This window comes from Vigna umbellata, chromosome 2 (genome assembly GCF_029865625.1).
Source record: "Vigna umbellata cultivar VRB3 chromosome 2, Vumbellata_1.0, whole genome shotgun sequence".
Taxonomy (NCBI): Eukaryota; Viridiplantae; Streptophyta; class Magnoliopsida; order Fabales; family Fabaceae; genus Vigna; species Vigna umbellata.
This window is the reverse complement of record NC_142166.1, coordinates 48,230,632-48,252,728: the sequence shown is the minus strand read 5'-3', so window position 1 is coordinate 48,252,728 and position 22,097 is coordinate 48,230,632. Positions and strand designations below refer to the sequence as shown.

The following is a 22,097-nucleotide window of genomic DNA, read 5'->3' as shown; positions in this document are numbered from 1 at the left end:
GATTGCCGTGTATATCACCTCTGAAGTGAGGTGAGTATAAATTTTAATTCAAAATAGAGAAGTATGGTATATTTTAGACAATTTTATTTATTTAAAATCTATTTGTTAAACTAATATTCATATATTTTAAGTGATACTTACTTTTAAATATTTATATACAAACAAATTTAAATATTGCATTAGTTAAACTATAGTACTATCAATCTAATTATATTACACCAATAAGCAAAACTAAATTTGAATTTTTCCTTTTTGCAACAAGATCCAAAGTCCAAAAAAAATAAATAGAAATAACGATACTACAATTGATTTCCATAATCCATAAACCAGAAAGATTTCTTACAGAAATACAAAGCTTGCTCTATTCAAACAAAGATACAGCGCACAGGTAGCGGACATAATACCACATCAACAATGATCATCACAGGAATAAGCTTTCTCCGTTGGCAGTCAGTTACCTGCACCAAAACTACAAACTCATAATGCCCAACTTACTACAGGGCAATATGACAAGAAAGATGTGGCTAACAAGGTTTTCAAGCTCAACAGTTTACATAAATTTGTAAGGCACAAAAAACTCGTAATAATTCACTTAATACGGTAATAATATTAAAAAAGTTATTAGAGTATCCAAAAGTAATCTAATATGACCAATTTCAGATATCTATAGTGGGAATAGCTTAGAGTACAATGAATGCAACAGCAGATAACAAATTCAAATTGAATGGATAAATTCACAAATTACAACATTTGTTAATAGCAGGGGCATAAACAGAACATAACTTATTCTTCCCATGCTCCGGAATACTTATATAAAGGTGGATGCTAGGTTCAACTCATTGCTGCATTGACAACTAGGTTCGATGCGGAAAACAGTGAGGGATTCATTCAAACTAGGAGCATGAGATATAGCTGTTACGGATTGTTCAGGCTAGGACACAGCTGTTGTGGTGCTCATGAAACTTGGGATTTAACTCATGAAATCATGATGAGTGTTTACATTTGTATGCAAGGAGGTCAATTTGACTGGCCTAAAAGTCATTTCTTCAAAATATTTGGGTGATGTCACATGAGCTTTGCAAGACAGCTCAATACCCCCCCACCCCCAACAACAGTGTAACTTTAGAGATCCAGAATGCAGTTGAAAGAGTGCCTAATATATTCTAGGGCCGTGCATCCCATAACTCATTTTCTAGATTGTCAAACTACATAATCTACCCGAAACTTATGATGAGCTAGTAAGTGTAAACTCAGCTGATGGCAGTTTACATAATACAAAAATAAAGAAACCTTTGTACCCTTGTGCCAGAAGGCTTCTTGCTATAAGAAGGTTTACCTAATACAAAAAAAAAAAATTAAAAACGTATCATAGTATCCGAACACTGTTTAATCTAAGAACCAACGTTTCTGTAATGTGGATAACTTAAAATAAGTTTGAGCAACCAAAAAGCCAAGAATCAATAATTCAAAAATTACAAGACATATCATAAGAACAGAATAAGGGAAGTTAAAAATTTAAAAACACAACGTGAGAGGTTTGAAATTGAAAAAACAGAATGTTAGTTAGAAATAGAACCAGAGCTTTCAAGGGACTGCTCACAACAGGTTCACTTCATAAAAGACCTGTCATTAATGACAGATTGACAGAAGACCTTGGGTTCACCATGATGGGTTGAGTGACAATTGCTTGCTTTGATGAGTAGGTATATACTTTTTGTTCAATCCTACTATTTGAAACTTTGGATGTGTATGTAATGAAGAATTAACCAACCGTTTGGACGCTTAAATGGGGGTAAGATAATGGAGATGTAGAGAAAATAAAATTATTCTATTCCTTCACTTATCCAAACTGCGACCCTATTTCCATTGGGTCCTAAAAAATGCTCCCAACAAAGAGTTCCAATTTTTTTTCTCACTACATCCGTTCCTTTTCTGTTCTAAAACATTTCTTTAAACAGCTCTAATTGTTTTTTTCAAAGTCATGTTTGCTAACTTATGCTACCTAGGAAAGGCAGGTTTCTTGTATTCAATAAACAGTTTAATTAAACTTTCATAGACACTGGTGATAGGAAGAAAACAGTTTTCAACCAGCACTTGTAATATTATGAAAGGAAATTTGTGGCAAAATGATGAGACAAATTTGGGGCGGTATGAAGTCTCTTCAACCAAAAATTGCATTTAGTCGAAGCACAATGTTCCGTGGCTGTTTCAAGGGAGTTGCCATGTGTGATTTTGCCATGTAGCAGAGCTTTCCGGGTTTATTGTTTTTGGTTACTTTTCGTTGGACGAAGTCTTTCCTTCCAGCCTAAATGCATTTCTCTGTGTTTTAACGTCATACACATGAAGTTACGAGTAAGACCCCAACCACATACGAGAGTGTATTTTTGTGACTACATTAATGAGTTGTAGATCAAGAAACTTGTAACAAGAAAGAGATGAACTCAAGGCCATTCTACAATGAGAGCAAGAAAGGAACTAAAGGCAACCACTTGATGAAGCAGGAAAACATGCAAACACCAATGAAACATTAATGACAAATGACTCAATCTTGCCTAAAGCACAGGTATGGACATTCAACTCCGTAAACACCACAAATGGGTAAAACAACAATAGACCTACTCACATTTAAAGCTCTGTCAACTAATCCTGTAACTTGACATCCTACTGAAGAATGCAATGACCATTGCCTTGGTCCCTTCTTAAACCTGATGCGTACAGCCACAGTTTCTATTTCTTAAACAGCATATCAACTGTACAAATATATATATATATATATATATATATATATATATATATATATAAATGTTTTAAAAATGCATATCAACAAAACTAAAAGCTAAGTGCTGATAGAAAAAAAAAACAATAAAAAGCTAAGCAATGAAGTTATACAATTGATGTCTGAATCACCTTACTCTCCACAAGTTACTGAGAAGTAACACCACTGTCTTGAACAATGCCTTCAGCTTGTAAGAAACCAATCAGATGCTTATCTTCCAAATGTTGCTGCCAAAAGTTACAATTAAATTTTCACGAAAAGTTGCATGGATCAAAAGCGTGTAAGTAACTAAGTGAAGACCTACAGAAAGGCACTCCCGGTATTTCTGCCACTCAGAAACGCAATCTTGTTTGTCCCAGTGACCCTTCATGAATTTCTCGGCGTACCACCTTGGAAATTGGAATTAGGGTTTGAGGAAAACCAGAGGGGGGGAACAAATTAGGGACAAGAAAGTTTAGGAATGCAACCTGTTGAAGCAATTGTGGTATGCGTCACGAAGTGTGGCACAAAGAGAGGTTGAAGATAAAGATTTGGAGGCTTTCTTCTCCCTCATCTCATGGAAGTACCAATGGCTGCTGGCTGCTGGCTGCTGGCTGCCAACCCTGTTCCTGTCACAAAGATTGGAGCTTTCAGATTAAAGAACGGTTCCACACCTGTATGTGTTCTGTAGTCAGTGTGTCATACTACACTTCAACATATCATAAGGTTTCAATTCTCAACCTTCTGCAACTTTTTTTGTTTTTGAAAATAAGAGGCAAAGACACTCTACTTTCTTGTTCAAGTTTCTAGCTTTAATTTTTGTCATGGTAAGTTTCGCAATAGTAAAAAGGCAAATAAAATGTAATTTTTAATGTTTATTAAATAACTTATTACATACACTTATCAAATACTTTTAATTCTATCAATTAGTTTTTAAGTTTTCATCATTTTAGTCATTAACTTTTTAAATAAATAAGTTTCAACTGGTGTATAAATTCAAATTGAGAGTGTCTGTCCAAATATTAGAATGGATGGAATTTTAGGTGTTACTAGAAAAAAATTACGAGCTATATGTAGTTTGTAAAAAAAAAATCAATTAAAAATTTCTAACATTTTAGTATATAATACATAAAAAAAGACAAATAAATCGGTGAATTCTATTATTTAGCTTCTGCTTGTATCTATAAAAATCATATTATGGATATCTACTCAATTTGAAAAAACCACATGAAAAATACGAAGAATGACGAAAGGAGATTTTTCCTCGAAAAGATTTTTCGCGAAACATAGAGTGGATTAAAAAACAAAACTAATATATATCTATTTTACTATTTTATAATAAATTAAAAACCTAAATATTAATAAAATATTTCAATAATAATTAATTTTACAAAATAATAGACTATGATATATTAATACTTAGTATTACAAAAGATAAACTATAAATATTTATAAATTTTTAATAAATATATTATTAATATTTTATTAATATATACTTATGTTTTAATTAAATAAAAATAATTTGATTTAATATTTTATTAATATATGTTTTATGTTATAATATTTTTGTAAATTAATTAATTTTAATATTTTTTGATTTTGAAATATAACTTTTTCTTATTTATTAATTTTTTCAGTGATTTTTTATTCTAATTTAAATTGTTTAATTCTAATTTGTATTTTGAAAAGTATTGTTTATACCAAATATTTTTTAAATTTTATTTTATAAATTATTTTTTAAATATATTAATATATAAAAAATTATCATTCAAATTTAGTCTCTAATCCAAACACAATATTAAGTTATTGTATAATGACATATTTTAAGTTTGAATTCTTTAAAAAGTACATTTAATATTAAAAATAGTGTCCATATAGAAAGACAAGTTCTATGAAATTGTCCAAATTCGAATTAATAATAATAGTTTTATTTTTAATAATAAAATTAATAATAAGTTTGAGCGTTAGTTCAAGTTCCTCAAGCACAATATAAGTTTGCCAAATAGTTTAAGTCACTATTTTAATTCAATCAGTTAAAACATATTTTAATTCAGTAAAATGCAGATTATGATAGTTTGAACTGGCATAATTATGAATAATTTAGCTTCAAATTATTATTTTTTTCATTTTCATTTCAACGGAACAGAACCAGGAACAATCTCTATAAATACCCCATTTAACCTCAGTTTCCACTCCCAGCATCATCATACAAGCGTGAATTTCTGAGTGACAACAGAAGAAAGAGAGAATGGATCAGTTCAAAGGACAACCTCGTCTTCCAAAATTCGCCGTTCCCAAACGGTACGACATTAGGCTCAAGCCCGACCTCATCTCGCACCGTTTTGCTGGATCGGTCGCCGTCAATCTCGACATCATCGCCCCCACCTCTTTCATCGTTCTTAATGCTGCCGAACTCTCCGTCACCGCCGACTCCGTTTCATTCACCATTGGAGATTCTTCCACGGTTCTCTCTATTATCTTCCCTTGACACCTTGTTATAAATATTTATTTCTCTAGTACATTCAAGATTCATAACTATGCAGCTATTTTATCCATATCTGACAACCTCGTATTATGTTGTGTCCCTCTGTGTGGAGGGTTGTTGCTGATGTAGAACCAACGGATGTTGTCTGTACAGGTTTTTAAGCCTTCGCGAATTGAGTTGGTTGAAAATGATGAGATTCTGGTTCTGGAGTTCCCACAGGAAATACCAGTTGGACTGGGTGTATTGACTATTGTGTTTGAAGGAATCTTGAACGATAGAATGAAAGGGTTCTACAGAAGGTATGTGTTATTGTGGTTTGTTTTGCTTGATATTATACAAGCTGAAGTACTTGAATTCTGGTTGAGGCTGCATTTTGATCGTGATTCTCTGTTATTAAATTTCTTGGCTATCAGTGTATATAGGTGATTTCAAAACCCTAAGGTGTTTAAAAATGTTTGACTAAATTACTTTGCCACTGAGATGTAGTCGGATTACACGCGGTATCCCTTTTTTTATCCCTAAACTAACACCTTAATTATTTGATAAACATTACAATGGAACTCTTTATACATTACGCTAATTTCCTTAATTGTTTAAAAGCGTTACATTGTGTACCTATCAGGAATGTTATTGTAAACCTTAGAAAAGACGGTATCGTTTGCTGTCTGAAAAAGAAGAAAGTAGAAGGTAAAATGAAATGAACTTCTCCCATGATCTAAAATTAACTATGTACTTAACCGTTGTAAAAACTCTTTCATGTAACTTTTAAAAAGCTGTAGTGCATAAGAATATCTTAATGCACGGCAGAAACTCAATTCGTTTTATCATTTTATTTTATTTTTCATCATAGAAGTATTTACGAACAGATTTACCCAAACAGGATCCTAGATCGCCTTACTATTTTTATGAGGACATAGATGGATGTCTTATTCGAGTTTTTGTTTTTAAATTAATTTATATGGATACTTTTTATATGTAGTACCTATGAATATAATGGTGAGAAGAAGACTATGGCAGTTACACAGTTTGAACCGGCTGATGCCAGGCGGTGCTTTCCTTGTTGGGATGAACCTGCTTGCAAGGTTTGAATACCTGTCTCCTTCTCTTCCCTTCTAAATGAACCTTCTGTCAGAACTCACAAGGCTAAAATATTTATTGTTGCAACGGTGCAAGCCAAACACTTCAAATAATAACGTTTTGAGTTCATGTCTTGGGTGGTAAGGGCTACGAGGATGGACAAGTCTGGATGGATTTTGGTATTCAACTTGTTTTGACGAACTTATTTCTTCACGTTGTTTGTTTAATCTTGTAGGCTACTTTCAAGATCACATTGGATGTGCCTTCAGAGCTTGTTGCTCTTTCCAACATGCCAGTTGCTGAAGAAATAACAAATGGAAATCTAAAAACAGTTTCATATGAAGAATCACCAATCATGTCTACATACTTGGTTGCTGTTGTCGTTGGTTTGTTTGATTATGTGGAAGATCACACCTCTGACGGTAAAAGCATGTTTTCTCTTTACATTTTAGGTTTTAGTTGTTTATTACCTTCCCGCTCATAATTGAATTCGACATCTCTACAGGTGTCAAAGTCCGAGTGTATGGTCAAGTTGGTAAGGCAAACCAGGGGAAATTTGCGCTTGATGTGGCTGTGAAAACTTTGGAACTTTACAAAAAGTATGGAACCGTTACAATATTGGCTTCTTAGACAGAAAATTCATTGCAAATAATCCAAGACATCATTTATTTTCAATTTCCATTTTATGGGTGCAAATCATTATCATTATAATATAAGTTGACAACCATTTAGCCAAGTAATTTGTGATGGTGTCCTTCTTAAAACTTGAAAGATCTATTAACTCTTAGAAAGATTTGGAATAAAAACTCTCCTCCAAAAAGCACGGGAGTCTTCTGCCATGTAGAAAACAAATAAGAAACTAATGAGTAAAATGAAAATCAAATGGATAAGGTGAGGGATAAGGAAGGACACGCCAACTTGAAGTGATTCAAGGATAGGTGCACGATTCACCACTTAAACAAACTTTCCAAGCTAAGAATCTAAGCTAAGGGTGTCAAACTCTCAAGGGTGTTTTGTATAAAGGAAAAGCCTTCTATTTATAGGTTTAGAAGGCAGGTTACCAAGAAGGTTAAGAGAAGCAAAACAAACCAAGGGTGATGAATTCCATGGTTGCCGAGCATCCCTTTCAATGGATGAGTGAGAAGTGGCAACTTTTTCATAAATGAGGTGATTAAGTTCATAAGCTAGCTTAACTATCAAGTAGTTAAGTTATGTTTGATAAGCACTTGACTCTAGAATATGGTTGATGCTTTAGAAGGAACATCTCCAACATATTTAAGACAGAATTTCTCATTTTACAAAAGATCTTTTGTTCTCTCTAATCTCTTCTTCAGTTTCCTTGGGTCTTTCTATTTTTATGTATTGACTGTCAGTCACATTATCTTTCTTGATTTATCAGTTTATACGGGCAACATAAGTGGCTAATAATTAATTTACATGTTAATCTTCATGCCACTGTTTATCATTCATTACTCGACTAACTGATAATTTAATAGTTACTTCGCTACTCCTTACTCTCTGCCAAAATTGGATATGATTGCGATCCCTGATTTTGCTGCTGGAGCCATGGAGAATTATGGTTTGGTTACATATCGGGAGACTGCTTTGCTATATGATGAGCAGCATTCTGCGGCTGCAAACAAACAGAGGGTACTCTTCTTAACCATGAAGTTTGTCGTTAGTCTTGTTTACTTGGGGCTTCCTAATCTTAATTTCAAAACTACTTATTTTATTATAACTGAAGGACAAAATGTTTTTTTACTGTTAAGGTTGCAACTGTCGTAGCTCACGAACTAGCTCACCAGTGGTTTGGCAATCTTGTTACAATGGAGTGGTGGACACATTTATGGCTGAATGAAGGTTTTGCAACATGGGTGAGAGTTGTACTTATTAGGATAAAAAATATTCCCAATATCTCAATAATTATTAGGAAAAAAAATATTTTTATAATCTTCCTATTATTTTCAACTTGTTTTTATTTTCTTTTTTAAAGGTTTTGATCGTTACATTTGTGTAATTGTTTTCAACAAAATAATTCTTTATTTTCTTACATAGTTGAAGTGTAAGTTGTGTGGATCATACATCCAAAAATTTATTCCATTGCAGAGCTGGTGTTTGGTTTACTGACCTTTATTTCATTTTTTTTAACATTATAACTAGTTAACTAGTTGATATTTTAAATCCTCTTCTCTTCTTTTGGGATGGTCAGGTGAGCTATTTAGCAACCGATAGCTTGTTTCCTGAGTGGAAAATATGGTCTCAATTTCTTCATGAATCCACTGAGGGTCTTAGGTTGGATGGACTTGCAGAATCCCACCCAATTGAGGTATTGTTTGATGGTCAAGTTTTTTGTGGGTTTGGTCTGTCTCAGATAACAAATTTGGCTAATTTTATATGACTCTGTGATTTCATGAATATTAATTAAATGTAACTATAATTATTTGTTATATAATACTAAACATATATATATATATATATATATATATATATATTATTAAAGTATAACTAAATTGAACTTATATTTTTTTCTTGGGTTAAAATGTTCACACCATGTTATCAGTCTTTAGTGCATTTTAAATTTTTAACTTATGCAAATTATGTTTGAAGGTGGATATAAATCATGCTTGTGAGATTGATGAAATATTTGATGCAATAAGTTATAGAAAAGGTGCATCTGTTATTAGGATGCTACAAAGCTATCTCGGTGCTGAATGCTTTCAGGTTAGTACTTGGTCCCTTTCGTATTCAATGTCAAATTTGATGGGATAAAACAGTGAACTCTTCATGTAAGCATAATAAAATATATTTATCATCTAGTGCATCAGTAAACTATTGTTGGGGGTAGAGTTCTGTCTCAACTAAATTGACTTTGGTTTTTGTACTTTTAAATTAGGTAGGTTGTACAGTTTAGTTTGTGGTACATAAATTGGAGGTATTTTATATGTAATTCACTGTTACAGGCACTTTATATATTATCTTATGGCTTTTAAGAAGTTTGGATTCTAAAAATCCTTGTAAATGTGATTGAGTTATATATCATGCATTCATGCTATTACATTGTTTTTTCCTGTGACCAGAGGTCGCTGGCTTCATATATAAAAAAATATGCTTGCTCAAATGCTAAGACTGAGGATCTCTGGGCTGCACTTGAGGCAGAATCTGGTGAACCTGTGAACAAGTTAATGAACTCATGGACAAAGCAGATGGGATATCCTGTTGTATCTGTTAAAGTCAATGAGCAGAAATTGGAATTTGATCAGGTTTCATTGCATCTTGACCTTTCATTTGATTTTTATACGATTATGTTATGAGAAAAAATCCATCATATCTCATGTGTAAGCTTTGTACATTTATTGACAGTCACAATTCTTGTCAAGCGGTGCTCAAGGAGAAGGCCAATGGATTGTTCCAGTAACATTATGCTCTGGCACTTATGAGGTCCGCAAGAGTTTCCTCTTGCAAACAAAATCTGATGCACATGACGTCAAAGACTTCATTGGTACCGCAGACATAAGTGTAAATTATTGGATCAAACTAAATGTGGATCAGGCTGGTTTTTACAGGGTGAAATACGATGAGGTGCTTGCTGCTAAACTTAGATATGCAGTAGAGAAGCAACTCTTATCTCCCTCAGACCGATTTGGTAAATTAAATAGTCACTTGAAAATTTATTTCCAATGGTAGTAAAGGAAAAGATTGATAACTTGCGAGTTATTTACTTTGATAGGCGTTCTGGATGATGCATTTGCACTTTGTATGGCTCGCCAAGAATCATTAACGTCCTTGATTAACTTGATGGGATCATACAGAGAGGAAGTTGATTATACCGTGCTGTCTAACCTAATAACTGTAATATTATAATCCAAATCATGTTCATTCCTTACGTAGGCTATATATGTTGAATGTAACTCCAATACTTTTGTTTGACAGATAACTCTTAAAGTTGAACGCATTGCAGCCGATGCTGTACCTCAATTGCTAGATTATTTCAGGCAGTTCTTTATTGGTCTTCTCCAGCACTGTGCTGAGTAAGTTGCTGAATGCATGATCCTGGGAAGAAGATAGTGTTAGTGTTTCTGTTAATAAGAATTTATAGACTACGTATAATTTCTATAGCTTTGCATGGTGATTGGAAAGTCATCTGCTAGAATCATGTTTGTATGTGGTAATGTGGCTGGTACTCACACTGGGGGATAAAGGTATTGGAAGATCTGGAATTTGGATGACCTAAATAAGATAACATTGGCTATGCACTTTTTGTAGTAGTTTTTATTAGATCTTGGCTTCTACTTATCTCATATTGGCATTGCCTTGCAGGAGGCTTGGTTGGGAGCCTAAACCAGGAGAAAGTCATCTAGATGCAATGTTGAGAGGAGAAATATTGACTGCTCTTGCTTTGCTTGGTCATGATTTAACACTGGAAGAAGCAAGCGAGCGTTTTCAAGCATTCTTAGAGGACAGGAATACACCACTTCTCCCGCCTGATACAAGAAAGGTTGGCCGCATCTTCATTTTAATGTATGAAATCTCCCTATGGACTCTTCTGCTGATTATTAGTGTGAAATGTTGGCAGGCAGCATATGTAGCTGTAATGCAAGGGGCAAGCAAATCTAATCGATCCGGTTATGAATCCCTTTTGAAAGTATATAGAGAAACTGACCTAAGCCAGGAGAAAACACGAATTCTTGGTAATGAAATATCTTCTCTGAGAGCATAAACTAGCTTCTGGGTCTTGATACTAATATTTTCTACAATTGTAGGCTCTCTGTCATCTTCACGTGATCCAGATCTAATTCTTGAAGCTCTTAACTTTATGTTGTCATCTGAGGTAACCTTTTTTCTGATATTTTGAAGTCAGAATGCGCATACTCACATTATCAGCTGATTATTTTTTTGGTCTGCGCAATGTATATTAAAATGTTAACTTGCGATGTTGTTATATGATGTTAAGGTTCGGAGCCAGGATGCCGTTTTTGGACTTGCTGTTAATAGAGAAGGACGAGATGTAGCTTGGGCATGGCTTAAGGTATAAACAACCCAGAACTAGTACTTAAACACATTAAATTTTGTATTTGTTAGTTGTCCTTAGCAATGTCATTTTTTGTCAATTGATGTACAACGATTATATTTGATTTTGACGAAAAAAAACAAAAATTCTGATTGAGATCACGAGTTCATGAAACAAACGTACACTTTTCTTTTAAACCCTTTCCCCCATTCTTTTATGATATTCTCAATGTTCTCAATGTTATGCAGGAAAATTGGGAACACCTCATAAAAACATATGGTTCAGGATTTCTGATAACCCGCTTTGTCAGTGCAGTTGTCTCACCGGTTCGTCTCATAAAAACCCTCTTCAACCTGCTTTGTCCCATTGATACTCGAGTTTCCCTCTGGAATGTTTATCTATAATTCTCCATTTTTTATTGTTGGTGCAGTTTGCATCCTTTGAGAAGGCCAAGGAGGTAGAAGAATTCTTTGCTAGCCATGCTACGCCTTCCATTGCAAGAACTTTAAGGCAGAGCCTTGAGCGGGTTAATATCAACGCAAACTGGGTTGAGAGTATTCGGAAGGAAGACAGCCTTACTGATGCTGTGAGGGAACTGGCATACAGAAAATATTAGTATTGCTGTCTTTTCTGAACATGTTACTAAAACTTTCTTCACTCAGTCAACCTTACTGTCTTTGCTGAGGATGAACCTCGCGAGTTGCCTCACCTAGGAATAAAAATAGACTCAATATGTCATTTCGTGGGTTTAAATATATCAATTGTGTCCTTTTTAAATGTGGGTTTTTTTGTTATTTAAAAGTGGCCTATTTTACTCCAGTTACCATAATTAATGTGACATAGATTGTCACAATATTGTTGACTGGTTTTTATACACCTCGCATAGCTTTGAAGCATTTGCCTGTCCTACCATGTCTCGTAGATTAGGGTACTGCTTGTGGGGTGTGCAGAGATAACTAGAAGATGAGCTATGCTAGAATTTTTAATGTGGGAAATTTGACAAAAGTTCCATGTCATGTGGCTCCACCTAGTTGCTAATTACACCAGTTATCTGCTTAGCAAAGGACCAGCCATAAAGTAATCTGATTTCATACATAATTTAATCTTATTTAAACACTGTTACTGTGTGTGTGTAATTGTAAACGTGTATGTCTTTGTTTGTCGAAGATTAAGAGACTATAGACGTTAGTTGGAACACAATGATGAGTTCAATAACTATTTTATTTCTTTTTTCAGAATGTAGTAATATGTATATGACTCTTCTTTATAAGGCACTCGTAGATTTTTATCAAGAAAATAACTAGACACTAATTTAAAGAAAAAATGAAGTGTTCCATTTTTACAAACTATTCACAAGTTCCATAGCTTTGGGTCTACTAGTCCGATCATGATTTTTCTACCCTCAAGTCCCGATTCGAACCCTTGCCACCGTGTGGTTCGTAGTCACGTACTCTAATCCTTTGAGTTACAGGCTCCATCTCGTCATCTCCACTGTATATTTGTTCCCTGGAGTATCGCTCTATAACTGTGCGTTCTGAGATGTGAAGGATGTGTTCTGATGAATGGTGCGCTCTGAGGTGTGAAGGGGGAGATAAAGGAAAAATTAATTAGACACTAATTTAAGAAAAAAATGAAGTGTTAGAACATTAATGTTCAGATGAATATTTGAAATTATGAATATTCAATTTTAATTCTTTAAGAACATTTTACTCCTGTAAAAAAATCATTTTATGATACTATCTTTTATATTTTCTTTAACATTTAAATTCTTTGTAGAAATTAAAGTTACAAATTTTAACTTCAACCTTGCTCTGACGGATAACAAGTTATTTGTTTAATAATAATCATGATAATACATTTTAATCAAGAAAACTTTTAATTCTTATAAATATTTCTATTCTTAATTTCTTAGTTGGTGGTTTTCTGTATTATTTTGATTTTTAGCAAATTAAACATTTTAGAGGTGCAAAACAAAGTTGGAGAATGCAACAACCTTGCCCCTGGCGGCTCAGAAGTCATTTTCTTCCAGTTTTATTTTGTTGCAAAAGAAGAAAGCAGCACACAGGCAGACACGTAGGACCTAAAGTCTGTCCTAGTGCTCGCAGCAATCTGAATCAGAACTCCAATGTTTGGATATTTATGTTTCATAAATCACAGCCATGAAAAAGGAAAATATCTTTAAAATGGCAACCTGAATGGTTGAATGAATATAAATAAATATCTTAAAAGTTGATCAATCTACAGTGATCTTTTTAAGAAAAGAAGAATGTGACAAGGTCTAATAGTGTTTGATAAGAAGCCACATTCCTAAGTATATTACTCAACCATGGACAAGAACAGTTATACCATCAAATACCAAAAATGCAAATAAAAATAGAAATATATAACTGGGATTTTTCTTAAGCAACTTTGTCCATAACTGTCCCCACCATCATCATGATTGCAGTACAACCACTGGAACTGAGTCATCATAAACCAACACCACCGACATAAACAGAGAGAATGCTTTGCCACATTACTATAAGGGTAAAGAACAATGCCAATTAACTACTACCTTTTTTTATAAACAACACAGGTTAAAACAATATGAAGTGAATACCTCACAGAGCCTTTGTTCTCGGAGGCATAATAATGAATACAATATGGTGACAGATAAACATGGAACTGGTCTCCTATACCAAACCTAAAAAAGCAGCAAAGATTTACATGGCCCCAATGTGGCAGTATACAAGGAGACTCTGAATCAGTTGAGTGATCTAGGGGGGAGAGAGGTGGATGTATTGTACAGGGTGCTATTCTGATGATGCCCATATGAAAAATTTATGGGCAAAAAAAACCTATATTCGATCATAATTCAGCTTTTCATATCTTCTAACACCCAGGTGCAGTTGAAGAAACAGTCACGTCTTGCTCTTAAATTTTCTCTGAGCTTTCAAATCCACCACAATCACAGAGATGTTGTCTTTGCTTCCTTTCTGAAGGGCGCGATTTGAGAGGTACTCTGCAGCTGCTTGTGCAGCAGGATCAATTCCTTCTCCCCGTTCTGAGGGCAGTGGCAGCCCATTTTTCTTGTGCCAGAGAAGTATGCGCCGCCGAGCAATGTCGCACACCTCTTCGTTTGTCATGACATCCCACAGGCCGTCACTGGCCAGAATGAGGCAGTCATCGTCTTTGGCACGAGGAACAAACATCACCTCAGGGTCTGGAATAATCCATGGCTTCAAATACCTATCACCTGTATAATTATCAAGCCAACAGTAAACAAAAACCGCTTTCGACAAAAACTTTTCAAGGACATGCAACTTCACTGCACAAGTACACACTAGAGCCACAACAGATTATCAAACCTACACGCACAAAGAATGCAACCAAGACAAAAAAATGAAAACAAAGCATAACCATATTTAGTGTCCATAGTAACCATTTTCATATTACCCCATATGAAACTTGTCAAGTAAATTTATGAATAAACAATTTTTTTAGAAGTACACAAATCTGGGGGCAAAAAAAGGCTCAGCTTGAGGACAGTTCCCTTCACATTCCCTTTCTTTTCAACAAAACCTTTCAATTTTGAAACTCCCCAGGGAGATTGCTTTCTCGGCATCGTTTCCCATGTAATATAACTTGTCCAAACAAAGTCTGCTAAACTTTATAGGGTGAATCGTTGAATGTTGAAAGATATTCTTGGCATAAGAGTTGTGTACATTCATTGTAACTTTTATTCTAAGTAAAAACAAAGACACAAAATGTTATCCCTAATTGCATGCTTTTTGCATAAGAAAAACTTTTAATTAAGGAATTACACAGTTACAAGAATAAGTGAGAGTACGTGCCTAACAACTTTAAAAAGAATAAGTAAGCATTTAACTTTAAACTTGAGTTTCAGAGACGAAAATAGTATTTTCACTTTATAAGAATGAGAGTACGTTACAACTTTAGCAAGGACTGGGAACATGACTCAGAAGTAATGATGAGAAAATTAATGATGTTATAGAAGATAAAAACATAGCTGAATGAAAAAGGATATTGAAGGTTTGTGATTTTAATGTCTATCAAGCTTAGAGGAAAGTATAATAATTATTATGTATTGAATGTTCGACTTTAAAGGACCCATGAGAGAAAAGGTGAGAACAGATATGCGAGGGGTAATATGAATCTCTCTGACCACACAAGAAAAGCCGTAATACAAAATAATTGTACACAAAAAGATGACAGAAAATCGGTTAAGACAGTTGGAAATCGTACAAAGGTTACTATATGCACCAGCGAGGAGGGTAAATTGCAGGACTTTTAGTCCTGTGAAAAAGAAGACCACTAAATCCTCCAATAATATCTTCTGAATTACTAAATGCAGAAAGAATTGAATGCATTTTACATTTCTAAGGTATGAAATGTATTTACCTTTTCAATTAATACTTATTTTATAGAAAATTAGTAAGGATTAGTAGGAAAACATAACATTACTCACGTGATCAGCATCATAAGGAAATGAAAAGACTACACCATCTTCGTAATAACACCATTTCTATCAGAGATAAGAGTGCAGATATGAAGAATGCAACCAATGTTCCTTTTTCCATTCACACACTAAGTTACCGATATGTGCATTGAGAAAAATTCCTTGTCAGCCATGCTCACCAAAAAAACCACCAAGTAACCAAAATCATTACACCACAGGAAATAAAATTAAACTTCTGATTAAGCTCATACCAATTGACCTTGACATTGCGAGAACACCAAAAACTCGGTGACCATTCCATTGTATCACCCTGCCTCCAGCTGCCTCAATTCTTGCATATTCATCAGGTCGATTTGGCTATCATACAACAATCAAACATAAATTTCTTCTATTTAGTTAAAATTCTTTCGAAAGGAGACAACTACAATTTGAGGTAGCTTACTTTATGGTCAACTGATAGGGCCATGGGTTCTTTGCCACGACACAGAACCGCTCTTGAATCACCACAGTTTGAAACTACAATATGAGATGAACATATAACAGCAACAACAGCAGTTGATCCAACAGTTTCTGGGGCAACAGGATCAGTATTAACATCCCCTCCAACTTCAGAATCAACCTTTAAAAAGCAACTGGTGAAGGCTTTTTTCCACAGATCTCGACAATCATCCCTGGTGCTTTCAACTAAAAGACCTTCTCTGACAGATTCTATTTCCTCTGCCAAGGCTAAATGCATGCGCTCGCGGCAATAATTTGCCACCTAAAAGTAAACAAGCTACGTGTGAAGAATGCTCAATGGTTGGACATTAGAACACGTAAAAAGCAAAATAAAACTTTACCTGAGAACCACCATGGCCATCATAGACTCCAAAGAAATGTATTGTCTGCTCCCTGAAACATTGGTCTATGCCATCAGGTACCCTATCACCGGTTAGCATTTGAATAGGAATTTTCAAAAATCTAGGTACAGTTGCAAGTGCATCTTCCATCTCAGGTCTTTTTCCACACACAGATGTAAATCCCCAAAGTGGGGTACAATCTAATTCAAAAACACTTCTACCAACTGTTCCACTCACAGATCTTTCTAGAGTTAGTTGATGAAGAACACCTGTAGTAGGCTCTGGGACAGATATAACTCCTGTCTCTTCTCCAACGCTAACTGCTACATCTGCGACTACATTTGACACACCCAAATCAGTAGCCCTGGCAGCAATTTTCACAGTGTTGATGCTTTTCTCTATTTCTATGGAACTTCTTGTTCCTAAATCTGCAGAAATCTCAGAACCGATGAACTCATCTCCACAAAAACTACTATTCTCGCTGGCTACTGAAAGAGAACTATCAATAATTGGATCACCTTCTAGCGATATCAAATCATCATCCTCAATTTCTGGGGTTAAAACTTCTTCACCGACAACCAAAGAGTTTATATTTTGGGACACCATACCCAACATCGGAATTTCTTCTACTCTTCCCTTTTCTGGAGGTGTGACTGCTGCACTACCAACTTCCTCCCCAAGACAATTACTGTCCAGATCCTCATCAGCAATAAAAGTATCAGTAGAAACCTTGGTTATAGAATTGGATAACAACCCTGCCTCTGTCATCAGCTTAATTCTGGACACATCCATGTGAGTAGTAATGGTTGGCTTATCACACACTGAATTACCTACTCTCAATGGCACTGCAACCGTGGTTGACATCTCCTCCATCAAAATCCTTATCTATGTAGTACAAAAAGTTACCCTCCCACCCTACTGATATCCCACAGCCTGTCATATTTGAACTAAATTATCATCGTCTTTTATGAGTGAAAACGATCCTGGAATGACAAACGTGGATGTAAAAAAACCATTTCCCATGTCTAAGAAGCCCAGAGACGGAGGCAAATTCAACCTATGCAAATCATGGAATAGTTAAAAGGTGGCGAAAGTGAAATGGGGATAGTCAGATCTGGTCAACAACAATGGATCCGAAATTCCATTTGCGGAAATTTCAATCGAAATTAGCTAAAATACACCCTTTTTCAACTATTATCATATTATTTTCTAGATTCTTCTCTGTCTACCTTCGTCAACTCTGGTGAGAAAGAATCAGCCGAAACTTGAAAAAAAACAAACTTTATCTGCAAAAAACAAAAAAGATTAAAACCCACCAAAATAAAAGAAAAAGAGAGAAGGAACAAAGCTAACACTCATTATCTCTACACACAAGAAATATTGAGTAAAAGAAAAGGGTCATGAGAAAGAACCCCAGGAAAAGCAAAGTCTCAGGAATCACAAGGAAGCCCTCAAAAGATAACACCCTTTTTTCACACTACCGCATGAGTTGCCTGGATCTGAGGCAACACAACTCAACCTCGTCCAATAATAATAATGATAAAATGAAAGAAAGAAAGAAAAAAGGTAAAAGAAATAAAGAAGAAAAAGAGATTCATTACCTAATTTTGTCAACCATGTAGAGTCTCCTTTCGTACTTCCTTCCTTGGTTTGTTTTCTCTTCTCACTGCCTCATCTTCTGACTGTGACAGCAGAGAACCATGATGGAAGAAGGAAGAAAGAATCAAGGGAAAAAATAAAAGCATGGACTTTCCTTAATCGAAACCATTTAAGTAAATAAAAATGAACAGCTTTACTGGGTGTGATATAGATATAATAAGCATACCTGAGTGTGTTGGGGTGTGTGTTGGAAGCGCGAGAAAGGGAGTGGAGAAGAAAGAAAGAAAATGACCAAAATTTAAGCAAAAAAAGAAAGTTTTAATGAAAGAAAAATGGACTTAAAAGAGAAAGAGGAGACATAGAAAAAAGAGAAGTAAGGTGTTGTGTTGGGTTTTGTGTGAGAGAAGACAATGGAGTTGGACAGATGTCAAATCTTGAAGAGCATATTAAAGCATCTCCACCCATCCTTTCCTCCGTTCCCAACCTGGCTTCACTTTTCACCATTCTATCTAATCTTGCATTTATTTTAAAGCCTTGAATCTCATTATTTTCCTCTATTTTATTCATTTAATTTCCTCATTTTTTTTTCTTCCATCAAATTTCAATTTTCATCGACTTTTAATTAATTTAGTTCTTTTTAATAACAATTTTTAAATCTTTAATAAAAGATGAATAATGTGTAAGGTTATATCAATTTAGTATTTTTAAATAATACCAGTATTAATATTACGTGTAATTGTTTTATATTTAATTAAATTTTCAATTCAATTTCAATTTATTTCGTTTCAAATTGATAGAATTGAGTATAAGACAGTAAGATTCATGATAACTTAACACATACTATTAATATTAACTTATCACATCACATGATATAATATTAATTTAACTGACACATAGATTAATGATCATTAAAAAATCGAATTAAAAAAAATTATGGTTTTATTAAAAAATAAAATAAAATTAAACAAACTTCACAAAGTAGAAAGCAAATTTCTATTTAAACCATTTTATAACTTCTTATCCCCGAAAGAAATCATGGTGACACATTTCTTTTTATTTCAAATGCAGTAAATTTTATATAAAGAGATTCTTTACTGCTAAAATATACAACAATTTTATTTTAGATCTCTTTTTTTCTTACATAATATATTATAGATGTTGATATTTACTTTTTTTATATTTAACATGTTAATAGGATCTTTCAAATTTATAATAATGTGAATTTTCATATTTATTGAATAAGTAAGTATCAATTCATGATTTTAATTTGTAAATTACCATTGGAACATTTTATTATAAGAGTATAACATGTTTTCTTTTAAACTTTTTTTACTGTCTCGTCGTTTTAAAAGTTTAACTTGAAAACATTTATTATTATAATTTAAAAAAAGAAACATTTTCTTATATTTATTGTCATTGTCCTATAGCAGACTCTAAAACAATCAGATATTGTAATACTCAAATCTTAAATTTATAATTTGAGTATGACCCTATAATAAAAATGATGTTAAAATGTAAATATATTTCAATTGGAAAAAAAAAGTTAAAACTTCGTACTTAAAAGATTTGATTGGTGTAATTAGAATCTAAAAGTATTATATCTAGTCTCAAAATAAAATTACAATTAATTACTTTTCTAATAATATATTTTTTAAACATTAAATGTATTTGCTACTAAATTATTTGAAATATGATTTTCCGAATATTGAAGATTCACATACTACATTACTACATTTAGGTATGCCAAAATTCGAAAAAACAGTTCTCAATCATTACTAACTGAGAATAAACAATGTAATTATTATTTATATATTTAAAAATTTCGGAAAAAAATCTTTAAAATGTTATTAATTGAAAAAGGTTTAGTATGACTTGGTAATATAATTGAAAAAAGATATTTGCCGCAAATTTAATTTTGTCTATATGGATATAAGGAACGTTAATGAAATATAACTAATACGATCTTATTATATTTATTTTATTAACTGAATTTTAAAATTCACGAAGAGTTGAGAAAGAGTCGTAAGTTATTTAATTTTTGTGATTTGATTTAATAGTTAAAATAATATTGAAAGGTACAATATAAAAATATATTGAATACAATTCTCGTTAACAAAATTATAATTAAAATTAACTTTGAAAATCATAATAAAATGAGTGTCAATACTGTACCTATATCAGTGGTCTTGAGTCAATTCGATAAAAAGTTAATTTAACTCACACATTAAACCGAATATATATAAATAAAAACCTATTATATTACCAAATGACCATTTTAGTTTGAAAGTTTTAAATTGAAGGAAATTGAGTTAAAAAATATGGAATGCCGAAAGAGTGAGTGTGGAAAAGGCTGTGTTTTATAATCAATCATTGAAGTTGTTTGTGACGTATGATCATCTGGGCCTCAATGAAGTCAGCATTTGGGATACAGAAAAATGCTATGAATTATAATCTTAAAATATTATCACATGCTCGCGGAAATTAGTTTACTTTGGGTGTAGAATTAAAAGTATGTAAATAATTTTCTGTTATTTGTTCTGCTATTTTTTTTTTGTTACTATATTTAGTAGTTACTTTCAAAGTTTTATAATAAATAACGACTAGATGGGTCACATCATTTTCACCACTGTTATTTTCGGATTTATTTTTTATTGTTTAGTTTCAGAAAAAATTATCATTTTAAAGATAATAATGTCTCTAATTGAGATATCTTAAAAAAAATCATATATTATTTTTTTTCTGGAATTTGTGCTTGTTTGTCTAATTTTGCTTATTTATCAATTATAACTTTAATAAAATTCATAGTTGGCTTCACAAGGATAAAAACATATGGTAAACAATTAAGTTATAAAATTTGTGATTTGATTTGATTAATGTTTCATCAGGATTAGATTTCATGAATTAAATATTACAAAAATTATATATAGTATATCTCAATCTCCTCCATACATTTACATTTAAAACATATTAGTCCTAATATCTTAGCAACTAGTTATAAATCAATATGTCAAACTGTTAATCTCTGAGTCAAGTTAACATACAATTTGCATTAAGATTAGGTGTTTAGAATGACTAAATGATTGAGTTTATCCCTAGATTCCATATCACATGGTTGTTCTATCTATGTTCAAATTCTAATTCATTTCGCAATGATTAAATATTTTCGACATCATGATATTCCATCATACAAAATTATAATCAAGATAGAACATACGAACATGACGAGATTATATTATACAAGAAGATTTACATCAATTTAAATCCATTACATCCAATCCTAATGAAATAGGAGTTTAAGTGCTCCTATGCATCTAAAATATACAAGATTGGTGGAAATTGATGATTGCACGAAGTCTTGATGCCTTAGAGTTGTCTCTAACTGAAAATATGAGTTCTCTTGTGTTCCCATACTTCAGAACTACTTCCTCTCATTAGTTCACTACATAATAATCACCTTCAAAAATTCACCTCTCGTTGAGTGAGAGAACACATTCGCTAAGCGAAAAATCAACTTTTGATTTGCTCTTAACTCCTTTGTCTCGTTGAGTGAGTATTTTTATTCTTCATCGAGTGAATGGATCATGACTGAGTGAAAAGGATACTGATAGGAAATTTCAAAACTCTTCAAATCTTCATTTTCTTGCAAAATATTCTACAAAAAGATAAAATAACATTTAATTTGAACTAAACAAAAAAATATAACATCTTCTCACAAGGAAAACACCAAATACATGAATAAATACAAATCTAAGGTAAGAAATAAACATGAATTATAAGTATTAATCACACTTATCATATATGTCTATGATATCTCCACATCGTCGTCACCGGGTCATCGTTCAAGTATAGGTGTCGTCCAAGCAGAGCTTGATATC

At 33.1% G+C, this 22,097-nt stretch overlaps 3 protein-coding genes across 6 annotated transcripts; 1 reads left to right on the top strand and 2 right to left on the bottom strand.

The window, feature by feature from the left end:
• Positions 1-224: 224 nt before the first annotated feature.
• LOC124829464 (uncharacterized protein At4g33100) lies at positions 225-3,543 on the bottom strand. 4 transcript variants are annotated; one of them, XR_015784441.1, is made up of 5 exons: positions 3,244-3,543; positions 3,081-3,165; positions 2,908-3,003; positions 2,624-2,705; positions 225-469 (listed from the first exon to the last, which is right to left on the bottom strand). XR_015784441.1 is itself a non-coding variant. In XM_047302978.2 (4 exons), exons 1-3 carry the CDS (start codon positions 3,327-3,329, stop codon positions 2,923-2,925), a joined length of 252 nt encoding a protein of 83 aa, XP_047158934.1. In that variant the 5' UTR covers positions 3,330-3,543; the 3' UTR covers positions 225-469; positions 2,908-2,922. The 4 variants fall into 4 exon arrangements, 2 of the variants coding, with proteins under 2 accessions (XP_047158934.1, XP_047158933.1); XR_015784440.1 differs by having other exon boundaries at positions 225-458; XM_047302978.2 differs by lacking the exon at positions 2,624-2,705.
• Positions 3,544-4,938: 1,395 nt separating this feature from the next.
• LOC124829462 (aminopeptidase M1) lies at positions 4,939-12,221 on the top strand. Its single transcript, XM_047302974.2, has 19 exons — positions 4,939-5,219; positions 5,394-5,539; positions 6,220-6,322; positions 6,553-6,739; positions 6,823-6,916; positions 7,814-7,967; positions 8,087-8,191; positions 8,527-8,643; positions 8,925-9,038; positions 9,395-9,577; positions 9,678-9,960; positions 10,045-10,166; positions 10,248-10,345; positions 10,635-10,812; positions 10,891-11,005; positions 11,078-11,145; positions 11,269-11,343; positions 11,574-11,651; positions 11,756-12,221. Exons 1-19 carry the CDS (start codon positions 5,004-5,006, stop codon positions 11,939-11,941), a joined length of 2,622 nt encoding a protein of 873 aa, XP_047158930.2. The 5' UTR covers positions 4,939-5,003; the 3' UTR covers positions 11,942-12,221.
• A 1,641-nt stretch (positions 12,222-13,862) lies between these two features.
• On the bottom strand, positions 13,863-18,637 carry LOC124829467 (protein phosphatase 2C 50-like). The gene is made up of 6 exons (XM_047302981.2): positions 18,449-18,637; positions 18,225-18,305; positions 16,624-17,909; positions 16,227-16,544; positions 16,036-16,141; positions 13,863-14,560 (listed from the first exon to the last, which is right to left on the bottom strand). The coding sequence occupies exons 3-6, from the start codon at positions 17,494-17,496 to the stop codon at positions 14,226-14,228; spliced, it is 1,632 nt and encodes a 543-aa protein (XP_047158937.2). The 5' UTR covers positions 17,497-17,909; positions 18,225-18,305; positions 18,449-18,637; the 3' UTR covers positions 13,863-14,225.
• Between the last annotated feature and the right edge of the window lie 3,460 nt (positions 18,638-22,097).

Excerpts from the sequence above, each read along its gene's own strand:
- LOC124829464 (XM_047302978.2), bottom strand. The coding sequence starts at position 3,329 with ATGAGGGAGAAGAAAGCCTCCAAATCTTTATCTTCAACCTCTCTTTGT. Across the intron at positions 3,166-3,243 it reads TACCACAATTGCTTCAACAG|GTGGTACGCCGAGAAATTCA; the intron begins GTTGCATTCCTA and ends CCAATTTCCAAG. Across the intron at positions 3,004-3,080 it reads AATACCGGGAGTGCCTTTCT|CAACATTTGGAAGATAAGCA; the intron begins GTAGGTCTTCAC and ends AACTTTTGGCAG.
- LOC124829462 (XM_047302974.2), top strand. The coding sequence starts at position 5,004 with ATGGATCAGTTCAAAGGACAACCTCGTCTTCCAAAATTCGCCGTTCCC. Across the intron at positions 10,813-10,890 it reads TCCCGCCTGATACAAGAAAG|GCAGCATATGTAGCTGTAAT; the intron begins GTTGGCCGCATC and ends AAATGTTGGCAG. Across the intron at positions 11,344-11,573 it reads TAGCTTGGGCATGGCTTAAG|GAAAATTGGGAACACCTCAT; the intron begins GTATAAACAACC and ends AATGTTATGCAG.
- LOC124829467 (XM_047302981.2), bottom strand. The coding sequence starts at position 17,496 with ATGGAGGAGATGTCAACCACGGTTGCAGTGCCATTGAGAGTAGGTAAT. Across the intron at positions 16,545-16,623 it reads ATGGCCATGGTGGTTCTCAG|GTGGCAAATTATTGCCGCGA; the intron begins GTAAAGTTTTAT and ends GTTTACTTTTAG. Across the intron at positions 16,142-16,226 it reads CCCTATCAGTTGACCATAAA|CCAAATCGACCTGATGAATA; the intron begins GTAAGCTACCTC and ends GTTGTATGATAG.